General features: G+C 46.3%; 1 protein-coding gene across 3 annotated transcripts; it reads right to left on the bottom strand.

Annotated features, from left to right (window-relative positions):
• Positions 1–319: 319 nt before the first annotated feature.
• Positions 320–24,706, bottom strand: DCAF4 (DDB1 and CUL4 associated factor 4). Of its 3 annotated transcripts, XM_081291074.1 has the most exons (14): positions 24,623–24,706; positions 18,268–18,450; positions 15,876–15,982; positions 15,342–15,496; positions 14,364–14,446; positions 12,834–12,936; positions 10,859–11,002; positions 10,001–10,050; positions 6,297–6,376; positions 4,643–4,741; positions 4,421–4,518; positions 2,801–2,974; positions 2,427–2,541; positions 320–653 (listed from the first exon to the last, which is right to left on the bottom strand). In XM_081291074.1, exons 1-14 carry the CDS (start codon positions 24,649–24,651, stop codon positions 460–462), a joined length of 1,614 nt encoding a protein of 537 aa, XP_081147200.1. In that variant the 5' UTR covers positions 24,652–24,706; the 3' UTR covers positions 320–459. The 3 variants fall into 3 exon arrangements, with proteins under 3 accessions (XP_081147200.1, XP_081147198.1, XP_081147199.1); XM_081291072.1 differs by lacking the exons at positions 18,268–18,450; positions 24,623–24,706; XM_081291073.1 differs by lacking the exons at positions 14,364–14,446; positions 15,876–15,982; positions 18,268–18,450; positions 24,623–24,706 and having other exon boundaries at positions 15,342–15,489.
• Between the last annotated feature and the right edge of the window lie 349 nt (positions 24,707–25,055).

The following is a 25,055-nucleotide window of genomic DNA, read 5'->3' as shown; positions in this document are numbered from 1 at the left end:
AGGACAGGTCTTCCTGAGACCCCAGGCAATGACTACCCATATTCACCAATCTCATCACTGGCCTTCTCCACAGGGCTTTTGGTAAAAGAAGCAGCTCTAATTTAGTTACTACCCATCTCCTTTAGTCCTTAAGACCAAAGGGAACTTTTTAAAGGCTTTCAACAAGAAAAGGATGTAGGTACCTTTTATTTTATTAAAAGGACTTTCAAGCTCTGTATGCCCACAATTTCACTGTAACAACTTTATTGGTGTATTCATGTGGAACACCTAGCACCTTGCCCCTAGCAGCCAGAAGAATGAAGGATGTAATTTGTGTGCACAGCTTCATTTGAAATGCCCTCATTAGAGGACAGGAGCAAAAAGAGGAAAAAAAAAAAAGCTCTCATCAGCAATGGAAATAAAGTACTCTTTACTCCTTTTAATTCAAATCCACACTTTTGCAGGCGGCTCCCTACAGAATCAGCTGTAGGAGAAACAGTAAAGATCCTGCCGGACAGCCATGAGCAACCCTGGTGCTCCCCGGGAGCCTCCAAGCCGAGAAGAGAAGGCCACACTGGGGATGTCGGCCTTAGAGGTGGGATATGGGGAAGGTATGGTTCTGAGCAGGTGGGCATCATGGAGGCTCCAGATTCTTGTGTAGCAGTCCTGGCCCACTGAGAGACAGAGAAGACACACTGCAGGTTAGCAAGAGAATGCAAGGACAAGCTTACCTACAGGTACACCCCAGTTCCTCATGATTTACCAGGACCAAATGTGATTTTATATGAACCCAAACACAAACGTGTTAATGGAATGTATTTCTACTTCTAGTATGTATTTTTTAAAATTCCTTTTTTAGTTGTAGTTGGACACAATACCTTTAGTTTTTCAATGTGGTACTGAGAATTGAACCCAGCACCTCACATGTGCTAGGCCAGCGCTCTACCACAACCTCGGCCCCTATATGTATTTTTTAATATAAAAATCATGATATTAAAAAATACATACTCTATAACCATTTTGCAGGTATTCAACATGATTAGCTGCACTGGTTAGCTGTGACACTGTGGGTGGCTCGGCAGGCACCCTGGCTCTCAGGAGGGGATTCTGCTTCTCTTTGTGTCAGAGGCTGGTCAAGTGGGAGCCCAGCCCACCTGGTCTATGACAGGAATCTGGTTTCCTTTTTTATGAAATGCTAGCCAGGAAGATCTCAACTTCATTACATCCTAGGGACAAACCAGATGACAGCTCTTTCCTGAGTTTTTTCTAGTTGAACAGTTCAAGTTCATAATCCAGGTTAAAGTCTTCAGGGCTCTAGTTCTAAGCAATCTGACACTAATACAGTAGTTATGGCAGCCAAGACATGTATCATGTTTCTGGAAATCAGGAGGAGGAGGGTGGCCCTTTGGTTGCCATGGGTTTCATACCAATCACTCAAGTCTCTAAGACCACAGATGCCATCTCAGTCAAGGATGAACTCGGGGTGCAGTTTATATTGCAGTCAGTGGCCTGCCTGTACCTGTCTCTCACTAAATGTTTAGCTCATGGTGGGCACCATGGCATGCATATGCCTGTGATTCCTTTAACTCAAGAGGCTGAGGTAGGAGGGTTGCAAGCTTGAGGTCAGCCTGGACAATTTAGCAAGATACTGTCTCAAAAACAAACAAAAAAAAGAGCTAGGGATGTTTCTGTGGTACATCACCCGTGGGTTCAACCCCTAGTACTGCAAAACAAAGACAAACAAAACAAATTTGGCTCTTCCCTGTTACTCAGTACACAGAAAAATCTTTTTTGAGATGAAAACTTACAGAAAGGTAAGGGCTGGGGCTGGGACTCAGTGGTAACGCACTTGCCTGGCATATGTGAGGCACTGGGTTCCATTCTCAGTACCAGGTATAAATAAATAAAATAAAGGTCTATCAACAACTAAAAAAATATTAAAAAAAAAAAAAAGAAAAGTGTTGATGTTGGTGAGAATAATAAGAAAATTTGAACAGTGATACTGCTTAGTCACAGTAAGTTTTATGGGGAATAAGTACTTATAGGAACAGTTGTTCGGTAGCTAGACAGCTAGCTGCTTCTATTCTACTGATTCTGGAAGGTGTTAAAGGGCACTACTAGAAAGAATGGGAATAAGTTTTCAGACAAAACTGCATGATGGATACGCTGACCTGATGAGCAGACTTGCACCCTAACCCAGGTCCTCCAGCTGCCGTCTTGCTGCACCTCACCTGCCCATCACAGTGATGTCTGCCCACTGACAAGGGCACTGTCCATATGCTGGCTGTTTAAACTGCTGTTTACTAACACCCAGCGCCACCTAGCCTCCAGTCCCTATCCCACTGTCCACAGTCCTCATTAGGCAATTCTGGTTTTGATTTACTTCCCTTTTCTGTTGTTGCTTAACATACTGATGAGCTGGAATCTCCCCTCCTCCGAGTACCTACCTGCCACCACAATTCCTTCTTCCTCGTGTACGTGCAGGGGCAGGTAGGCATACTCATTCACGTGACCCTCGTACTGTCTTATACATTTGGTGGTCCTCAGGTCCCACAGCTTGATCTGTGGGAAGAAGCACAAGGTTGTTTCCAGTGGCCTCTTCACGTTATGAGGATCGGCACCTCTAACTTCTGAGCCACCAAAGTCACATGACCAGAGATTCTTTCTCACTTCTAAGCCAGACTAAGGTCATGAGGGCAGTAAAGGAATTCCCAGCCGGAGAGCCTATAACTTCTCCCTGCCTGGTGTCCTGGAACCCCTTGGTGTGGCAGGGTTACGGGCCAGAAGCCCCTGGGGCTTCAGGATGTCAGAGTTCCCCTACCTTTCCTGCCATGTCTGATGCCATCAGACATTGCTCTTCCTGGAGGATTTGCATAGAGGTCACTGCTGAGTCGTGGAACAGGCGCGTGGCTTTCCAGCCCTTGCCCTGACTTCGAGAACGCAGATCAATGGCAAAGATCTCTCCAGAACGACAACCATTAAATAGCAAAGGAGTCTGTGGAGAGAGGGACCGCTCAGTGCCCGCTTAGCGCCCGCTGTACACACCTCTCCCTGAGACTGGAAAGGGCGTGTCTTCCTTTCTCTCCCCACCCCAACCCAGCCCCTGGTGTGGCAAAGTTGGGTCAGTGAGAATGCAGAAGAACTGGACCCCATGTTCCTCTAGTGTCCTTGTGAGAAGCCCACAGGTGCTTGGAGGTGGTCCCACGGTCCCCTTAGGTGATAGTACACTGTCCCCAACAAGGTCTTTGGCAAGAAAGTAAGGCAAGGAGCATGGAGTAGAAAGTGGAGCTCAGGTGAGGTGTGTGGTCCCCATGAGAGGGCAGAAGGCTGGGGAGGTCTGAATGGCCAACTCTATACTTACTGCTTACTGCAGGTCAGCAGACTCCCTCCTCTTTAAATAAGGATTGCACATTTTTTCTCCTTGGGTACCAGGGGATGAACTCAGAGGAACAACCACTGAGCCACATCCCCAGTCCTATTATTATTATTATTTTGTATTTTTTATTTAGAGACAGGGTCTCACTGAGTTGTTTGGTTCCTTGCTTTTCGCTGAGACTGGCTTTGAACTTGCAATCCTCCTGTCTCAGCCTCCCAAGCTGCTGGGATTCTAGGAGTGCAACCCTGCGCCCGGCACTTTTGACAGGGAAAGTCTTTGAAATAACAGTAACCACTGAGCAGAATCCTCAGCCCTTTTTATACTGAGACAGGATCTTGCTAAGTTAACTTGTTGAGGCTGGCCTTGAACTTGTGATTCTACTGCCTCAGCCTTTAGAGTCACTGGGACTTTGAATCAGCAATTGAACCCAGGAGCATTCAACCACTGAGCCATATCCCAGCCCTTTTTATTTTTTACTTTGAGACAGGGTTTTGCTAAGTTCATTAGGCCTCACTAAGTTGCTGAAAGGCTGGCTTTGAACTTGAGATCCTCCTGACTCAGCCTTCCAAGCTGCTAGGATTACAGATGTGTGACACTGTGCCCAGCTCAAATTTTCATTTTTAAATATATAACTTGAAAACTGTATATGAAACTAGTTAAGTGCTAAGAATCAGTATGAACTTACACATTTTATTTCTGAGGTGGTGGGGATGGAACCCAGGACCTCATAAATGCTAGGTAAGTGCTCTACTCACTGAATGAACTACATCCCCAGCCCCAACATTTTGAAAATGATTTGTCCTGCTGGCTAATCCAAATACTCAAGAACTGCTAACAATTCTTTTAAACAGGAAGTTGATTAAAGTCAGCTTAGGCAGGCCTTTGTGGATCAGCCAATTTTCCCTCGGCTCAGAAACAGTCACATAGTAACCCATTAATCCTTCCTGACACTCTTTTCCCCCCTGTAACAGAGGGAGGACAAGATGCTACACCAGGGAATCCAACTCCAGCAAACTTTGGGCTGTGGGGAAAACTTCCTGTGACACTCTTTCCAATCCAACCAACCATGACAGTAAACTGCTGGGCCAAGACATCACTGTTGGTCCCATATGTCTGCCGGTGTCCTGTCACCACGTTGGTCAACAGCACCCGCCGAGACAAACCTGGCAAAGACGAAAAAGGGCTGATGAGACAAGAGTCCCTGGCACTCTAGGGAGAGGGACTGCTGGATGGGGTCTGAAGTGCACTCCCCCACTCAGGGCACTGGGGGAGGCAGCCGGAACTCACCAGTACTAAAGCAGTTATTTGCCTGGATATTCAGGGACCATGCACAGGACCAGGCACCAGGGATCCGGAAACTGCAGAGCATGCCAGGCCGGTCTGTACCTGTTGGGGGACATAAAATGTAAGGCATGGCTGCCCTCTGGACCCAAAGATCCCTCCATGCCGCCAGGCCAGTGACCACCAATCCAGGAAGCCACTGGGAAAAGCTGCTCCAGAGGGACTGCCATGGTTTGAGTATGTTCTCCTAAATTAATATTTGGAAATGTTCTCCTCACAGCTGATGGCATTTGGAGGTGGGGCTGGGAGGTAACTAGAGTTAGATAAATCAGGAAGATGAAGCTACCATGATAGGATTAGTGGATCTGTGAGGAAAAGAACCCAAGCTAGCAGATTTAGCTCTTTCACCATGTGAAACACTCCACCATGTTATGATGCAGCAAGGAGACCCTTGTCAGATGCTGGTGCCAGCCTCCAGAACGATGAGCTCAGTAAACCTCTATTTTTTTAAAAAAATCACCCAGTCTGTGGCGTTTAGTTATAGCAACAGAAAACAGACCAAGGGTCTATACGATGGTCCTTTTATGGGTTTTGTGGCAACAGAAAAAGAGACTCAGCTGGGCAACTGCTCAAGGGGTCCTTCTTTACAGTTCAGACTGTGGAGTGCACAGTCTTAACAGCTGTCAGGGAAGTCACGTGGTGTCACAGAGAAGGTGGTTTCAAACTTGGCTTATGCTATAAAATGTGTGCTCAGGTGAAATTTTTTAAAGGTAAACATTTGCTCTGATAAAACACAAATTATCACAAAATGAATACAGCCACATGCTCACCACCCAGGTTGAGAAACAAAACATTCCAGTACCCAGATGTTCCCTCATGTCCTTTCCCGGGTGCCAACCTCTCACCCCAACTCCTTCCCCGAGGGAACTGCTATCCTGACTTCTAAGGCTAAAAATAAGTTTTATAAGGCAAATTCCACTCTCTCTTTGCCTCAGTTTTCTCATCTGTAAAATGGTGACTGGACACTCCTGCCACTGTGAAATGGAAGGCCAGGCTCTGGCTAACCACACGTGGCCTCAACAGACCCTCACGAACCTGATAGTGCACTGTCACCAATTCCCAGAGGTCAGGCCATCTGTTCAAGTGGACAAGGGGCAGGCTGGGATTCGTGCCAGGTCTGCCAAAGCCTGCCCTCTCAGTGGCTGAACATGTCTCACTGACCCAAGTTCTCTGAACGGCTGAAAACTTCATGTCCACAGTGCTGCTAGGAGCAGTCAAAATGCCTTCAGCCAGAACACAGGCAGTATCCCTGCCATACAGCAGAAGCTTAATAAATGTCTTCTGAATGATCAGTACAGGCAGCCCAAACCACAGGTTTGCTGTTTCACACTGGTCACACACACTTTAACTCTGCTTGGGCTACTGAAGGGACCCACAGTGGATAAAAAGCAGGAGACATTATAAATATGCCTAGTACTGAACCTGGGACAGACTCATTACTCTCATGGTGCTGCACAGTGCACCCACCCATGCTCCAGTCCAGGCTCACCCAGCCTCTGGCTCACACTGCCCCCGCCACATCCCATGCAGCTTCTAGAAGACAGAGGACAGAGACATCCCCAAGAGCTCTGTTTTTTTCCAAAGAAAAGGACCCCCGTACCTGGGTGACTACCTACGAACAATGATGCTGGAAGCAGAGTGGCACAGCCTGGCGTCTCTGCGAGTCCCATGAGGCACAGCCTGGAAAAAACTGTTAAGGACAGAACAAGGCTCTCCTCTGGGAGGACGGCCATCAGCACCCTTCAAAAAATTATAAGACAAAGTAGGACAGACTCACACCCATCAGGCAGATCTAACATATTTACATATTCCACATCTAGCTTCAGACTTTCTTAAAGGAATAAAATACACAGATATAGAGAAAAAAAAGTGTGGGGGGGGTACTGGGGTAGTAGCTTAGTGGTAGAGCGCTTGCCCAGCATGGGCGAGGCACTGGGTTCAATCTTCGGCACCACATAAAAACCCATATAAATAAAATGTTAAAATGTATAATTTGAAAATCAGAGTACATTAAAAAAAAAAAAAAAATCCCCCTTTGACCCCTCCCCAGTCCACTTCTTCTCTCCCACCCTGGGAATCACTCTTCTCAGAGTGGAAGGAGTTCTTGTAGGCCATGCTCTAATACTTCCATGCACATGCTATTTGTCCATGGATAATATCACGCCGTTCATGCTTTTAAAACCTGTAGGAAGCACCACACAGAATATCCACACCAACTTTCCAATCTCCATTGTCTCCTGGGTTCACCTACATTGATTTGATGATCATCCTGAAGCATTCCAGTCCTGTCCTATGACCACACAGCCAACTTGTAATGGCACACTCCTTTTCTTGGCCTCTTGCAGTTCCATCCTGGCACCTTCAGATGTGACCAACTCGGCTAGTAAGTTTTTCTTTGGCTCGTGGCCTCTCTTACATGCCTGCTGAAGTTCATGCCCTCACTGCCATTCTTGTAAAGTCTAGCAACAGTCTCCTACTGAGGTCTCACCCTCGCCAGCATATGCTTCCACACTTACAAGAGGAATCCCCACAATCACAGTCCTCTAGGGCACCCCATGTCCCGAGGATTCCATCTTGAAAGGTCCAACCTAGGCAAAGACCCATGAGATGGCAACCTGCTGCCCAACGCACCAAACCCCTTCCTGACTTATCCTTCGGCTGGGAACTCCGTCCCCTCCTTCCCGTGTGGCATCTGCGTGGGCAATTCTTGCATCCCTGTCCCATATAATGCCTTCACAGGTTCATTACCCACTGAGCTGCCTGTAACCTTATGAAGGGAGTGTAGATGCTCAGCAGATGTTCATTGAATGTGCACAAAACCTAAGTCATTGAAAAATGTAAACATCTGCAAAGTAACCAAATCAACATCTCAACCATCTGAATGTGTGATGCATTACGTGGCATATGGCCTTTGGTGGTAATCTCCATATTATGTTTCTAGTATATCCAAGCTTCTAAAACCACAAATGAAAGAACTGACGCTGCACAGCTCAATTCCTTTCTAAATAAACCTTTTGCTCCTGGGCTGGGAGGGTGGGGAAACAGGAAGTTCTTACCCATGTGCACTTTTAAGTTACTGTGGATGAACCCCAGGTTACACTCAAACTTTGTAACTATGTACTGGGGTCAGTACTGTAGGTTTACTCTTCAAAAAAAAAAAAAAAAATATATATATATATATATATAGTTACAATGTCTCTATTTTACTTTTATGTGATGCTGAGGATAGAACCCAGTGCTCTACCTCTGAGCCACAGCCCCAGTTCAATAGGTTTACTCTTAATTGATCTCAGGCTAAGCCAGTGGGGGAAGAAATGCAGAGTGCAGATCTGAACAAGGTGCCATTTTTGTGAAGGAAGAAATTTTTGTGAATCCTTGGAGAAATACATAAAAAAATCTTCAGTAAAAAAGCTGAAGATGACCTGGAATGACCAACAGGTATCATGCCACTGCTCAAGCTGCAATAGACCCAATTTTATGGAGTTTTATCCTTCCTTGGCCCACAGAGAAACCTGAGAAACTACTACCTTGCTTTCTCTCTGCAAAGCGTGGCATCTCCTTTCCTCCAGCTAGATCAGTGAAATAAAGGTGGAGGGCTAGGGATTATAGCTCAGTTGGTAGAGTGCTTGCCTTGCATGCACAAGGCCCTGGGTTCAATCCCCAGCACCAAAAAAAAAAAAAAAAAAAAAAAAAAGAACAGGTGGTCTCACCACCCCTCTTGAGCTCCAGCAAACAACAGCCACATAAAACTGCAGTTTATAGAAACACACAGTTTTGTGCCAGGCGCGGTGGCGCACGCCTGTAATCCCAGTGGCTCAGGAGGCTGAGGCAGAAGGACTGCTAGTTCAAAGCCAGCCTCAGCAAAAGTGAGGTGCTAAGCAACTCAACAAGATCCTGTCTCTAAATAAAATTCAAAATAAGGCTGGGGATGTGGCTCAGAGCTCGAGTATCCCGAGTGCAATCCCCCATACCAAAACAAAACAAAACAACCAAGCAAAAAACCACACAGTTTTGTGCCTTACATAAAATTTATACTCAGATCATTAATGTACTTCAGCCTTTAAAATCCTTCAAAATGTAGTGCCAAGAGCAAATTGAAAAAAAAAAAAAAGATTCTGATTCAGTTTTCATGTGGTGAGGACCAATGATGGGCAGAAGCTCTCCTAAGCACATTCACAGATGTTAACTAATGTTAATCTCACGACGACTCATGAAGCCAGTGTTAAGTGCAATGACAGCACACAGGTTTAAGAACTCATTGGCGGCTGGGAATGACGGTGAATGCCTGTGATCCCACTGGATCGGGAGGCTGAAGCAGGAGGATCACAGGTTTAAAGCCATCTCAGCAATTTAGGAAGGGCCTAAACAGCTTGGCAAGACCTTGTCTCAAAATAAAATATTTTAAAGGACTGGGATTATATTCAATGGTTGACCATCCCTGGGTTCACTGCAGGTACCAAAAAAAAAAACCCCAAACCTAACTCCTTCATTATGGGCATGACCCAAGAACACACTCCACCAACATGTGGCTTTGGCTTTAGCAGATTTTGCTAAATGTGCACGCATACCTAAGTCATTAAAAAATGTAACCATTTGCAAAGCAACCAGGTCAACACCTCAGCTCTCTGATTGGGTGATGCGTATGTGGCAACGAGCAAGGTAAACTTAAGTCCTTTGTAGCACCAAGAGCCTCCAGTGGTCCCAGAGGAAGGCCCAGACATGACTCTGTACCATATGCTCCTAGCAAAGAAGCCCTGCCAGCTCTCAGGGGAGGCAGTAGCTTGAGTGGGGAGTGTACTAGAGGAGGCAATCCCTAGGTCAGCCTTCCCTCCCCTGTGCCCCTATTAACCAATGCTTCCTTCCTTCACCTAAGGAGGCCTGGGGGCTCCTTCCCCAGGTTTGCTTTCTGTTTTATTTCTCCCATGAGGTACTGACACGGATGCTGAGTGTGTCCAATGACCCCAGAACCTGCAGCCACACACCAGAGGTGGAGTAAGTGGCCTCTGGAGCCAGACTGCCTGGTTTCCAACCTACTTCCACCACCTCCACGTGGAGTTCCAGAACAGTGTCTGCCAGGGACATCAATATCATCCCATGTTAACAGGAGCTCAACGGCTGGCTTCTCTGTGCTCCATGGGAATTCTAACCATCTATCTAAGTTTCCTGTTTTCCTCTGAAGGGTGAGACATGAGTGCAGAATTCCCCAGCCCCCTGCACTAAGATGCCATCTCACAAAGTCCACAGAAGTTCAGGTCCACACAGGGCACGGATGCCCGACAAACCTCTTCCCCTGGCAAAGGATACAGAATGTGGGAATCCAAGTGGTTTAGCGAGGCCCAGCACACAGAATTCACCTGGCAAGAAAGCAGGATGGAAAGACTGGTTTGTCTGCCAGCTCACGGAAAAGGCTTTCTTCTAGAATAACTTGTGGAGACACAGACTTATGACTTCTTTCCTCAGAAAGATCTCACTCCTCTTAAAATGGGTTGGAAAAAGCATTCTGAGGACAGGAGAGAGTTCCTAGCCCTGTTGGGCCTGGAGGCAGCCAGAAAGGCCTCAGTCCCTTTGTTTCAGCACGGGTCCCACCCTGAGGTATCTGGCATCCCCTCTGGGCCAGGACCACATTCTCTACAGTGGCAGGGAACAAACCTAACTCTAAAGGTGTATACCATGCCTTACTTAACCCAGAAGCGATTTTCAATTTGTATGCATACCACGGCTCATGTTCTAACTGAACCGGAAGTTACAGCTTCTCTGAAGAGGTACAGCATCACTGCAATCTAAAGGTTGCCCGGGACAGCGAAAAAGCTTTATATTTATTTCAATCCCAGTGCTGGCCACAGTCACTGCAGCCCACATCCCAGTAACTCTGCTACTTTAGACCAACTCCCAACCCTCCTGCAGGGAGTGTCCTTATACCAGTGCTGCCTCAAGCCCATCCCAACCAGCTCATCTGATTTTTCCTTCCAACACAGAAACTCCTGGGTCCCCTCTACTCTACTGGTTCTCAGGAACTAACAAGCTATTTGTCCCTTGGGAAAATGAGGCAACTGTGCCTTCCCTTCTTCAAAAGTCATATGTCATTTCTGAATCTGGCCAACCACTGCAGTGCCCCTGGCCCAAAGGCAAAGTGGCTAGAAGGCTGAAGAGACAGAGACCTACCTTCCGGTTGGTAAAGTAGAGGTTTTCATGCATGTTCACCTTGGGCGTGGGGGTGTTCAGACCCTGCAGGCTGATGATGCCATACTTGGAGCCTCCAACCTTGACATCGTTCACTGTGAAGAGCCGGTCACTGTTGGTATCTGCCTGCAGGAGGGGATGGGCTGCAAGTGACCTCCTGGCCTCCAGGGAGTACATGTCCCCAGGTGACAGACAGCTCCTCTCTAGGAGCAACTGTGGACATGGCCTATCTTCCTCCTGCTCGGTGTAGCAATCTCTGAGCAAAGCTCCCAGGGTCTGGTCAGTCACTTAGGAGCACAGATGTGGATGGCAGGAGGGGGCATGGACAGAAGCCTGAGGTCTGCAGTCACCCACCCTGCTCAGAATTGAGCCTGAAGAGTTCCAGTGTCAGACCAGAGGAAAATAACCACAGGGCAGTCATGAAAGCCATGGAACCATGGAAAATGCTAGTTATAACCATTTATGGATAAAGAATGATACAAAATTCCATTCCTTATTACAATATACTATGATCACCAGCAAGAAAAAGCAATGCTGCAGGGGCTGGCAGAGCAGCTGTATGGGAGAACGTGCAGCTTAGCAGGTAACGGGTGTGGGGTGCCATGCCCAGCACTCTTCCGACTTGGGAAGAAGAGTTATATCCCTGCCTGAACCACTCCAGTGACTAGAATGTGATCTGAAAAAGTGCTCTCTGGGTAGCAAACTGCCTTTCTGGTCACACTTGCTGCCAGTCACAGGGTGATGAGGAAGATCTATCCCCAGATGAATAAGGCAAAACCCAGCATGAGGTGGTCAGGCTAATAATGGGCACCAGACTCCACGCCAATCACCTACATACCCCTCCCTGGCTTACCCTGCGGAAGGAGCTCTGGAGGGGAAACCAGTGCAAAAAAAACCATTCTGATCGAGTTCAAATTATAGCTACAAATACAAAAGATGACGTCACAGCTGAGAATGTGGGCCCTGTTCCACACCCCCTAGGTGTGGGCAGGTCTTTTGCTCTCAAGGTGCCCTGGGGGAGGAGGACTCAGCATCAACCTTAAGGGCCAATCTCAAGGTGTTAGCCTCCAGCCCTGCCAGCAGATCACTGCTTCTCCTCTCCTTCTCCCAAGTTCTCATTTTGCCTCCAGGAAGGACGGGCCTCCCAGGCAGTCTATGCTCTCTAAGGCCCATGGAGCAGTGGAGCTCCCTCATTTGCTTTCTCTCTGCCAATATTTCCCGGGGCCCCTGGACTCCAGCAGCTGGCTCTGGCTTCCAGCCCAGGCCCAATTAAAAGCAGAGGAAACCTTCCACTCCCTACAAATGATGTAATGGACGGGTGCTGATCTGTAGGCCCAGGGACACAGACCTGCAGGCCCTGGCCACAAACATCAGGGACACTGAGAAAGGGAGTCATACTCTTTTGCATACTAGAACTTCACTTTTGGCCTCCAAACCTTGTCCTACTCTATCAGGGGTTAGAAGTCCCTGTTCCACCATGTACCTTTTCAATTGCACAAACAACATAGCCAGGGAGAAATTATTTTATAGGGATTTTTTTTTTCTCCAAACTTTTTTTAAAAAATATAATTTCTTTATTTTATTTATTTATTTTTATGTGGTGCTGAAGATCGAACCCAGGACCTTGCATGTGCTAGGTGAGCGCCCTACTGCTGAGCCACAACCCCAGACCTTCATAAGGATTTTTTAAGTCAATGTGTGGTTGGGCCCAGGCCCTATGTCAAATGACAGGGCTGAAGAAGGCTGGTGATGGCCCCAGCACAGCCTGCCCAGCCAGCTCAGCGTCTGCTCCCAGGAAGGTGAGCCGGTAGGTTCAAGTCATAACACACAGAGGACACCACCTGCTCTCATAGCAACTGGCTTCTACACAATCAGGCTTGAAGACCACCAGTACTAAGCTGTGAAGTGTCCAGAGGCAGCCATACCTGGCATCCTGAGACATCTCCTTCCCACTCACCAGGATGAGGTTAAACCGGTCGCTCGCCAAAGCAGAGGGATCTGAACTCTGAACCTGGACCTTTTTCCTCTCCATGCAGCTCACTCGCAGCTCATGGGCTAAACTACAAAGGCAAATGGAAGTGTAAGGAGAGTGTGGGTGCCACAGCTAGCCATCCCTGAAGACTTGGGGAACCAGGTATGGTGGGGCACACCTGCAGTCCCAGCTATTTGGGAGGCAAAGGAGAGAGTCCAGGAGCTTGAAACCAGACTGGATTCTATCTCAAAATAAATGAATGAACGAACGAACGAATGAACAAATAAATAAATAAATAAGGAAGATTGGGGACTTCTGTTCTTTCTGACTACTTCTTCGTATTATTTCTCAGCCATGGAGCTGAGCAAGGTTCCTGATAATCTGAATTTTAGTTTTCACTCAGGAAAATGCAAACAAAATACTGGGTAGTTCTCCTTGGATTCAAAGAAAGTTAGAACCTAAGAGATTTATTTTTAGATCATCTAGTATAATTCATTCTCTTGTAATGATGAGAATGTACCTAAGAGTAAGAGACGAATAAGAAGCTGAAGGGCAAAGGGTGACCAAGAGGAGGCCAGGTTGCCCATCTACCTTCTTGTCCCCTCCTCCCTCCACAGCACGGCCATTCTCCACTTCACATAGAAGGGATCTTTCTAACAGGCCTTTATCACTTTTGCCCTCAGGAGGAAATACAGGAAGTTCGCCCTGCCCCATACTCTCCAAAAGGTACCACAGTAGTTCACTGAAGGGGCCTCTTCTCCAAGGTGAGGGGACTGCCCCAGTGAGCCCCCTCAAACACCAGCAACAGGCAGCAGAATGCAGGGCTTCTGTGCTTGGGTGCTAGAGTCAGGCAGATCCTGTCTTTCTAGCTCTACCTGGAGCAAACCTCTCCACTGAGCCTCCATCTCTCAGGTAATGGGAGGCATGTTTCAGCCTATCTCATGAGTTTTAGTTAGAATTACATCAGGCATCCCAAATTTGTTTGTTTTTAAAACCATCTTGGGGATGGAACAGGGCCCTGTGAATGCTAGATAAGTGCTCTATTACTGAGCTATATATACCCCCAGGCCTTTTTTAAAATTTTATTTTGAGATGGAGTCCCAGTAAGTCTCTGAGGCTGGCTTTGAAAATATGATCCTCCTGCTTTAACCTCTCAACTAGCTGGGATTACAGGTGTAATTACCACAGTACCCAGCCACCACCCATGTATGCATTTAAAAATCCATTTCTGGTGACCCCTCATTAGAAGAGGAAGAGAAGGAAGCAGAACTCTCACAGGAATAAAGCTGCCACAAGGATCACAGAGTGAACATCCTGAGTCATTTCTGTCTAAATTCCCTCTCCTCCTGGCATTCTGCAAGGGTCTCTCTCTCTCGCTCTGTAAACTGGAGCCCTCAACTGTGAAGTGTCTTCACAGAGCAGCACACGTTCTCCCCTGACTGGATTCTTGGACCATGGAAGAAAGAAATGGGAAAGAACATTCACTGAGAAAACAACAATGAGGCATTATCTTACCGGCAATAACTGGTGACATTGAGAAAACCCAGACGACTTTTTTGTAGGAAGGAAGATGCATTAAATCCCATTCTGGCTACTTTCTAAGGAAAAAAAAATTTTTTTTTCAGTGAAGATTTATTTGTGTATAGAATAAAAGAATTTTAGTTCCATAGATACAATGAAGAAAACAGGTATTTGGGCAAAAATTATATGCATAAAAGTCTGACGGTGTCCTTTGAAATCTCTTCTCCTTGACAAGGGGAAATACCAGCACTGGAAGGCTTGTATGGGTGACAGAGTCTGCACCACACCTCTGTCCAAGCCCTGTCAACTTACACCTGGTGAGATGAAGCCACTGTGCTGGTGGATACAGAGTGGACCAGACACTCAGCTTTGAGTCATGCACTGTGCACCCCGGGAGAACCCAGAGGCCAAGCATTTTCCCTGCCACTGGCCCCACACTAACAAAATATCCCAGCATCTAGACCTGTCTTCAAGACTGACTGTGGCGGTGCTGGGGTTGTGGCTCAGTGGTAGAGTGCCCGCCTAGCACGTGTGAGGCCCTGGGTTCGATCCCCAACACCACATAAAAATAAGTAAATAAAATGAAGGTATTGTGTCAAACTACAACTAAAATTTTAAAAATAAATAAATAAATAAATAAAATGGAGGTATTGTATCCATCTAAAAAAACGACTGCCTGTGGCATTCAAATCATACCCATCAAAATCCTGCACTGTCTATTTAAACTACATCACTGAAATTCTATCATGCAGTTTCCCAAGAGTCTCCCGAGGAAGGACATGTTAGAACCACTGATGAACAAACAGGAAGTGGGGGGCAGGAGATTGTTGCCTGTTCTTATTCTCCTCATCATTTCCCTGTCAGGGAAAATCCAGGGCCCTCCTCCCCCGAAGTGTCTATGCCTGGTGTTAGGGCCTCCTTCAGCCACAGACAGATGTTGATAGAGGGGGGGCCCAGGGGTGCAGAACCCACCTTTTTCTGCTCATCCTCTTCTAGCAGCTTCAGTCTTTTGCTTTCCATTTCCTTTTGCCGGATGCTCTCCTTTGTGAGGGGGTTGCAGTTGTTGTGCCCGGGCAGCAAGCGGAAGTAGCGTTTCTTTTCAGGGTCAAAGTAATAACCTGGCAGATCTTGAGCAAAAATGAATGAATGAATGAATGAATAAACAAACTCACCAACTTAAAATGCTATGAACTGACCCACTTGGTAAGGAGCCTAGGGGCTTGTCCCCCACCCCTCTCAGCTGCCTGTTTCTATCATGGACTGAGTTCAGTCCTGGGGGAGACCATCTGTTCCTGACAAGCCCAGTTCCTTCCTTAAATGTTTCAATTTGTTCCTAGAATTTCCTCCAAGTTAGGAATGGGCTGTGGTTCCCACGCAAGTGAAGAGACACAGACACACATCCCTGGATGGGAGGAAGGGCGGACAGGACAGACAGCAACAGACAAGGCAGCATGAGCTTTCCTTTCCCCAGGCTGGGCCAGAAGTCCTACACAGCAGCCTGCTCACCTGGCACTGAAGAAGCCCCAGTGCTGGATGAGGCTGACGTTGATGCAACCTCGCCATCCTCACAGTCGGAGTCCTGCAGATCCTGGGGCACCTCTCTGGCGTACCTGCTGACACACATGTGTGTGAAGGGCTGAGTTTCCAACCATTCTAACTGGGTATTGTTCGAGCAGCTCTTCAGCCTTTATCCCTGACCTTTCCGATGACTTGGGGGAGTACTAACTCCCCACACACTCCAAAATAAGGGCCAGGTTTGGGTTTATAACTCTTTCCGGTTTTAAAAAGGGGATGTATGTCATGTATGTCCTTCTTTTTGTCTCAACTTCAGCACTTTCTGAGGTCTTCTGGAATTTTCCAGATGAAAAAAAAAAGAACAGAAATCTTTGCCAATAAGAATTTTACTGGGGCTGGGGATGTGGCTCAAGCGGTAGCGCGCTCGCCTGGCATGCGTGCGGCCCGGGTTCGATCCTCAGCACCACATACCAACAAAGATGTTGTGTCCGCCGAGAACTAAAAAATAAATATTAAAAATTCTCTCTCTCTCCTCTCTCACTCTCTCTAAAAAAAAAAAAAAAAGAATTTTACCAACTGGGCTCATTTTGTCAGCTTAAGAGTAGTGCCAAACCAGGTGAATTTCATTTTTAACTGTGTTTGGCATTAGGAGAGTTTAAATTTTACCTGACCAGCCAGCCAACCTTATAGATGGAGAAACTGGGGCTTGGGAAATAGAGGTAACGTGCTTAGTAATCCTGAGACCGAGTCATGGCTAAAACACTGGATTTGTAAAGCCACAAGCAGCTTCTGTGGCAATTATAGGCTGAAGAATATAGTGATAAACAAAAGACCCTATTTTAGAGTCTCAACAAAACCTACTTTAAAATCAAGAACTTTGGGGCTGGGGATGTGGCTCAAGCGGTAGTGCGCTCGCCTGGCATGCGTGCGGCCTGGGTTCGATCCTCAGCACCACATACAAAGATGTTGTGTCCACCGAAAACTAAAAAAGTAAATAAATATTAAAATTCTCTCTCTCTCTCTCAAAAAAAAAAAAAAAAAACCAAAAAAAAAAAACCAAAAAAAAAAAAAACAAAAAAAAAACAAAAAAAAAAAAACAAAAATAAACTACAAAATCAAGAACTTCTGCCCATTATATAGTCTAAAAGTGAAAGAAACTGCAAAACTAGGATGAAGGAATGCAACATAAATTTCCCCAAAATACCAGGCTATGCAAAGTTTCAGGGAAAATTATTTACTCCCCCTTCTCTGGCTCAGAGTTTCCTGAGGCAGCAGGAGGAGGAAGGATTGTCCTGACAAACGTTTATGCTTCTCGTCCAAGGACTGCTGCTCCATTCTTTCCACATGGAGAGTAGGTGGCCGTTCCCAGCAAGTTTCCAAGCCATACTATGTTGCCATGGCTGGGCTGGGCCTCGCACAGATTACACTGTGCTGCACGCTGTGCTCTTGTGGGAGGGCCTGGGGCCCCCAAAAATATCTATGGCTCTCCTCACAAAACAGAGAAACATTGGGCACAGTCCTGATCTTTCTACAATATGGGTCCAGGGTGAGGATTTACACCCCACGAGACCCACTGTGTGCTGCGGACCTACTCAGAGCCAGACAACCTATACATTCCCTTGTGAGAAGCTAAATGTGGAAGACTTTGAAATCGGCAGACATGCCCTCCTTGCTCAAGAGGGAGGTTGCAAAACCGAGGGCTGTGTAGGACTTCCAGTGGCCAGGAGTCCCAGAAGTCACCCTTGATTGCAGGGACGACCTCTCCTGGGGCATGTGGGAGTATGCTGTTGTTTGTATTTCTTTCATGCAAGAAAATAAACAGAATGTGGAAAATGTTCATGCTGGGCTTTCAATTAGGTATAGTCTGAGTTTTATTTTCTAAGCTGGTGGGTACATGGTGTTCACTATATATTATTCTTTATATACTTATATATCTTAAGCACTATATTTTCTATATATTTATGTCATACAAATATATATTATATCCTACATACATTAATAGTAGTACTTTTCCAAGACTTAGGCTCAACAAGGTTTCCATAGATTATTTCCTTTGGCCAAAAGAAAAAGAATAATTTCCAAAATGGAGTAGCAGGTCTCCAGTTACGTCAGATAATGTCTACCTATGACCTATGGCTAATGCTTTGGCCAGAAACCACAGTCACTCTGGTAAGAAAGATTGGCCATACTTCCTGACTCCTCAGGGTGGGGGGCTGAGCAGTAGACGTCACCCACCCAGAAGCCTGTGAGAAGCACAGCTCTCCTCAGGCTCCACCTAGACTCATTTTGGGGGGGAACCCAGAGACATTTGCATGTGAGACACAGTGTGCTGGACAAGCCAAAGCAGCGATGGGCACAGACAGTTCCCCAGCCCCGCACTTGCCTCTGGCCAGAATGCTGTCGAAGCCAAGGGTTCTGCTGGCGGCCTCTTCTCCCGGGTCTTCTCCTGCTCTGCCAGCTGCTTTTACTCATTTCTGTTCCTACGAGAGAAGACAGCACCTGGGAGTGAGCATTTCCTCCCTGCTTCTTGGCAGTACCTCCAGGCTCAGAGTGGTTATCACCAAAGCTGCCACACAAAGCCTTCCCTGTAAAGAGCTATTTCTGGCACACTCCCCAAGTCCCTTCCCACCACCCTCAAGGGAGAACACAGGTCCCCAGCCCAGGGAAGAGATGGTGCGAGGCATGATGTCCCTAACTTCTCAAATGCCTGCCTGTACTAATTCCTAACATCATCCCTCACACACACAAACAGGTGTGTGTCCTGGCATTTTTCCAGGCACACTCATCCCACCTGGCTATTGATCACCCCAGGGACTCTGCAGACGACTGTTTAATGTCTCCATCTCCTTAACTTGGCTCATAAACATGCCCAGGTTTTTCATTTGTACCTGCTCTATCTCAAGTCCAAAAGGAATGGAAGTGACCTACATGCACAAATTCCATGTCTTCATTTCCCACCATTCCTCAGCCTGCTGTGGCTGGGCCTCCCCCATCTCACCTTTCTGCTAAAATGCTCTTGCTGAGTTCTTAGCTAATGCTCACCCGATCTCCTCAGCCTGACTTGCTGCCACCTGTGACCCCACACAAGTTTCACTCTTCCTTTGCTGCAGTGTCTTTCTCCTGGTTCTCCTTTTCCTTGTCAAACTCATTCTTCATTGGTTTCTCTTGGGTCATTACCCTGTCATTTCCACTGCTCTGTCCTAGATCCTCCTCTTTGCACACGTAACACCATCTCATCCCCAGACACAGGCTCGCCTCCAGCCCTGACGGGCCCTGAGCATCAAGCTCCTTGGCTGCTGCCTCCTGTCTTTTCCACAGATGCGGCAGTCAACAGGGTCAACAGTGAATTCGCTTGCCATGTGCGAGGCCCTGGGGTCAATCCCCAGCACCTGCGCACAAGAAACCTATGCTTGCTCCCTAGACCCTAGCTCCCCAGACTGTTTCTCTCTCTTTTTTTAATTTTTTAGTTGTCACTGGACCTTTATTTCATTTATTTATATGCGGTGCTGAGAATCAAACCCAGTACCTCACACATGCTAAGCAAGCGCTCTTACCACTGAGCCATAACCCCAGCCCTCTTTTTATTTCTTAACATTTTTTTAGTTGTAGGTGGACACAATATATTTAGTTATATATTTTTATGTGGTGCTGAGGATCAAACCCAGCACCTCACATGTGTGAGGAACTTGTTCTACCACTGAGCCCCAGCCCCAGCCTCTTGACTGTTTCTCTTTTCTGTAAATAACATCACTGGCCGCTCCAGGCCAAAAGTATGATCATTTCCCAAACAATGAACACAACATGTGTGGGTTTACCTATATTCAATTACACCCCAAAGAATACAGTTGTGTCTATTATCAGTTAAGTTTCAAGCTGAAAGGTGCTGTGCCCAGGAGGGGAAAGATATATGGCCTTACTGACATGAAGTTTATTACTATTACCAATTCCATTAAAAGATCAATGTTTCTTTAGAGTGTTCAGTCTGTACATAAACGTCTCTAGTTTCTTTTACTTCAGCACTAATGTAGAAACAGTTTAGAAAATATGCTGGTGAGTCCAAGACTTGACCTCATCCCTCAGAAGACAGGAGCACGCCTCCTACGCTGTTATCCTTCACAGGGGCTGCACATCACAAGGACACAGAAGATAATAAAATTACTGCAAGTACAGCTTTTGGTCAGGGAGAATGTTTCTAAATCACCAACTCAGGCACTCCAAGAGAATAAGGTGGGCTAACGATAGCATGCACTGATGTTATGGGCAAGATCAATACAGTGATCTGAACAAAGCTGTGTGTGGTGGCTCACAAATGCAATCCCAGCCACTTAGGAGGCAGAGGCAGGAGGATTGCAAGTCTGAGGCCAGCCCTGGCATTTCAGTGAGACCTTATCTCAAAAAAATAGAAAAGGGCTGGGGATGTAGCTCAGTGATAGAACACCCTGGGTTCAATCCCTAGTACTGCCAAACAGAAAAATTACCTGGTCCAAAACAGTGGGAAATTGAGAAGTCCTGTCTGGGCAGGAAGCATTCAGTAACAATCAATAATGAAAACTGGATGAAACCCTGCTCTGCTTGGTACAGACTATAAAGTTGGGTGTGTTGCAGAAGGCTGAGCCTGGCTTTGCCTATCAGAAAATCTTTTAAGGGCTGGGGATGTGGCTCAAGCGGTAGCGCACTTGCCTGGCATGTGTGCAGCCCACGTTCGATCCTCAGCACCACGTACAAAAACAAAGATGTTGTGTCCGCCAAGAACTAAAAAATAAATATTAAAATTCCCTCTCTCTCTCTCTTTAAAAAAAAAAAAAAAGAAAATCTTTTAAATTCTTCAAGGTATGAAGAATCAGTTCTCAGAGACTGCTATCCCGCAAAGAAATTTCAAAAAATATATAAACCCGATTTGACATTTTGGAACATGATTTGGCAATATTTATAAAGTAACTTATAAATATACATGCCTTCTTCCTTCTGGGAATCACTTCTTTTTTTTAGAATTTTTTAATATTTATTTTTTAGTTTTTGGCGGACACAACATCTTTGTTTGTATGTGGTGCTGAGGATCGAACCCGGGCCGCATGCATGCCAGGCGAGCGCGCTACCGCTTGAGCCACATCCCCAGCCCTCTGGGAATCAGTTCCCAAAAAAAAAAAAAAATTCAAAAGACTGTAAAAGTTATCAGGGTGTGGCAGTCGGAGCCCTTAGTCCCGGCCATTTGGGAGGCTGGAAGCTGAGATGGGAGGACTGCTTGAGCCCAGGAAATGGAGGTCAGCTTGGGCAACACACAAAGATCCCATCTCAAAAAAAAAAAAAAAAAAAAAAAAAAAAAAAGGTTACATAGAACATATTCATTACAATTTCCAGATCATCTTATAAGGCTGGTATTATCCTGATTCCAAACAAAAACATCGGAAAACTATAGATCAATATGCCTTATGAATGCATCAACAAAAACCCTCAATAAAATGCTGGTAAAACAAATCCAGGATCAAATAAAAAGGATTATATGGGTGGTGGGGAGACAATGAAAGAACTTTGGACTGTGCAGAGGGGAGTAAGGGGAAGGGAGGGGAGGGGAAGGGGGGAGGGGAGGGGAAGGGAGTGGGGGAGGGGAGGGGAAGGGGAGGGGAGTGGGGGGAGGGGTAGGGGTGTGGGGGTAGGAAGGAGGGTGGAATGAGACAGACATGATTACCCTATTTATGGCACCCTCTTGGGCCAGAGGTAGAGAAATTGTGCTCCATCTGTATACAATGTGTCAAAGTGAATGCATTCTACTGTCTTGTATAACTAATTGGAGCAAATTAAAAAAAAAAAAAAGCATTATACACCATGACCACATGAGATTTATCCCAGGAATATTAGGCTGGTCAACCTATAAAAATCAATCAATATAAAACACCAAATTAATAAAAGATGAAGAAAAAATCCCATATGATTTTTCTCAATTGAAGCAGAAAAAGCACTGGGCAAAATCCAACACCCTTTCATGATAAAAACACTCAACAAAGTAGAAACAGAGGGAACTTTCTCAACCTGACACAGTGTCCACAAAAGCTTCACAGCTAACATCATTAACTGTGGAAGTATGAGAGCTTTCCCTGATATCAGGAATAAGACAAAGATGTCTGCTCTCCCCACTCCCACAGAAATAAAAAGCAAACAAACAAAGGAAGTATCTCTGCAGATAACATAATCCTACAGACAATCCTAAAGAATCTGCCACAGGGCTGGGGATGTGGCTCAAGTGGTAGCGTGCTCACCTGGCATGCATGGGGTTTGATCCTCAGCACCACAAAGATGTTGTGTCCGCCAAAAACTAAAAAATAAATATTAAAAAAAAAAAAAAGAATCTGCCACAAAACTACTGGCGCTAATCAACAAGTTCAGTAAAGCTGCAGGCCACAAGATCAATATTAAAAGGAAAAAAAAAAAATCAGGTGCAGCTCAGTGCTAGTGCACTTGCCTAGCCATGTCCAAGGCCTTGGATTCAATCCCCAGCATCACACACACAAAAAATAATCAATTAACATTTATTATCAATAAACAATCCGGAATGAAGGTAAAGAAAAGTTAAATTTATAATACCATCAAAAAGAATAAAGTATTTAGGAATATATTTAAGAAAATGCATGAGTTTTACTTTGAAAATCACAAAACATCAGGGAAAGAAATTACAGATTTGATGCCATCTCTATTAAAATGCAATCGCATTTTTTTTTTCAGAAACAGATAAGCTGATCCTAAAGTTCGTATGGGAACTCAAGGGACCAGAATAACCAAAATGACTTTGAAAAGGAATAATGTCAAGGGATTCATGCTTTCCAAGTTCAAACTTCCTACAAAATTAATCAAGACACCGTGATACTGGCAGAAAGAAAGAAATGCAGATCAAGGGAATAGAACTGAAAAACACAAAATAAAACCATATATCTAGTGCTACTTGGTATTCTACAAAGGTGCCAGAACTATTCAAGAGGGTAAAGAATTAATCTGTCTTTTCTTTCCTTCCCTTGTTGTGTGCATGTGTGTGTGGAGGTCACTGGGGATTGAACCCCCCCACCCCACCCCCCGCAGCACTTTACCACAGAGCCAGGTCTTCAATCCTCTTTTATTTTTATTTTGAGACAGATTCACAGCTGCCTAGCCTCAAACCTGGATTCCTCCTACCTCAGCCTCTCAAGTATCTGAGATTACAAACATGTGCCAAAATTTTCTTTTAAAGGTGGATATCTATCCCAGCGGTTCAGAAGGCTGAGACAGGAGGATCAGGAGTTCAAAGCCAGCCTAAGCAATGGGGGAGTGGTGGTGAAGTGCTACACAACTCAGTGAGACCCTGTCTCTAAGTAATATACAAAATAGCGCTGATGATGTGGCTCAGTGGTTGAGTGCCCTTAGTTCAATTCCCAGTCCCCTCCCCAAAAAAGTAAGTCGAGCTGAGTGCAGTGGCGCACATCTGTAATCCCAGTGGCTCAGGAGGCTGAGGCAGGAGGATTTCGAGTTCAAAATCAGTGTCAGCAACTCAAGGAGGCCCTAAGCAACTCAACTCAATACCAAAAGGGCCTCTAAATAACTATTAAAAAAAAATTTAAAAAAACATGGGCTGGGGATGTGGCTCAGTGATTAAGCACCCTTAGGTTCAAGCCCTGGTATCAAAAAAAAAAAAAAAAAAAAAAAAGTTGACAAGTGCAGAAGGATAAGAGAGAAACAAAAATGCAGACAATTCAGTGTAGAGTTCTGTTTAGTGAGGGAAAAAAAAACTTTAAAAAAGTTTTCTATTAAAATTTATAATAAATATTTCAGGTGGCAGGCTTGGTATTAATGCCCACCCTGGGTTGTGTCCCCCTTGCCCCTTTGGTCCTGAGGAACTTCTACTACAGAGTTACAACCTCATCCCATTTCATTTTGAGACAGATGCGATCCTCCTGTCAGCTTCCCAAATTGCTAGTATTATTACAGGAATGCCACCATACCTGGCAGAATTAGTGTTTTTAACCCTACATTAAGGAAGCCAGGAGGATTAAGTAACATACTCTGAAAGTCACAACTGGTGGTGGAACTAGGGTTCCACCCCTGCTGGTCAGATCTCTGGGTCTGGTTAGGCACAGGACACCACCCCAGCTCTAACTTCCACTTTTTTTTTGGTGGGTTTTTTTTTTTTTTTTTTTTTTTGTACCAGGGATTGAACTCAGGGACACTGGACCACTGAGCCACATCTCCAGCCCCTATTGTGTATTTTATTTAGAGATACGGTCTCACTGAGTTGCTTAGCGCCTTTATGTTGCTCAGGCAAGCTCTGAACTCAGGATCCTCCCGCCTTAGCCTCCTGAGTACTGGGATTATGGGAACGCGCCACTTGGCCAGGCTACACGACCTTAATTTTAACGTGGGAAATCCAAGGCTTGCAGTTTGGCCACTGCCAAGTCCTAGGTGGGCCTTCAGGGTCAGGCTTAGGAAAACGCTCCTGTGTTCAGACACAGCGGCGACACTCTGCGTCCCCTGCCCCCGGGGGCTTACGGCTGAGGATCCGACCCCGCAGGACGAGCGCACGTGCAGCGAGGTTGCGCTCTCCGGGCTCGCGGGCCCAGCCCCCCACCACGCCCAGCTCAGGCCGGCGTCCCACGAGCGCGCTGCCGCCCACCCCTTTCCTGGCCTGCCGGGTCGCCTACCTGACCCCGAGATCTTTAGCCCGACACTAGCAGCCCGCCGATCGAGGCCAGGGAGCACCCCAGCCAGCACAGACTTACCTGACCGGGGCGTCCTTTCCCGCTCTCATTTACCGCACAGCTCCGCAGACACACCGACCAGACGGGGAAACCCCGGAAAGATCGAGGTGCAGCGACAGCCAGTTAGGTGAGCCGGTTTCTGTGTTGTCGCGGCGGGTGGGGCTAGGGCAGCAGGCCTTGTCTTCTCATTGGACGCGGCTTCTGTCTGTCTACGTCAATAGGGGCGATCTTACGGAGAGGGCGGGGGCTTGGGGCTTCAGCTCCGCCCAGGCCTGGCTTTGGCTCCTTCCAGGTCTGGGATGCTTGTGAGCTTGCTCAGCATCTTGCAGAGCTTGGATCCCAGGCAATCCCTCAGGAGTGGTGGATGGCTTCTCTTGTTAGAAGTCTTCTTGCAGTTTGGGGTCACTATGCAAACCAACAACTGGGCAGGGGATGTAATTAATGGCAGAGAATT

Source organism: Spermophilus citellus, assembly GCF_964194105.1.
Source record: "Spermophilus citellus genome assembly, chromosome: 4".
NCBI lineage: Eukaryota > Metazoa > Chordata > Mammalia > Rodentia > Sciuridae > Spermophilus > Spermophilus citellus.
Note: the sequence above shows the minus strand (reverse complement) of the source record. Positions and strands in the feature narration are given on the sequence as shown.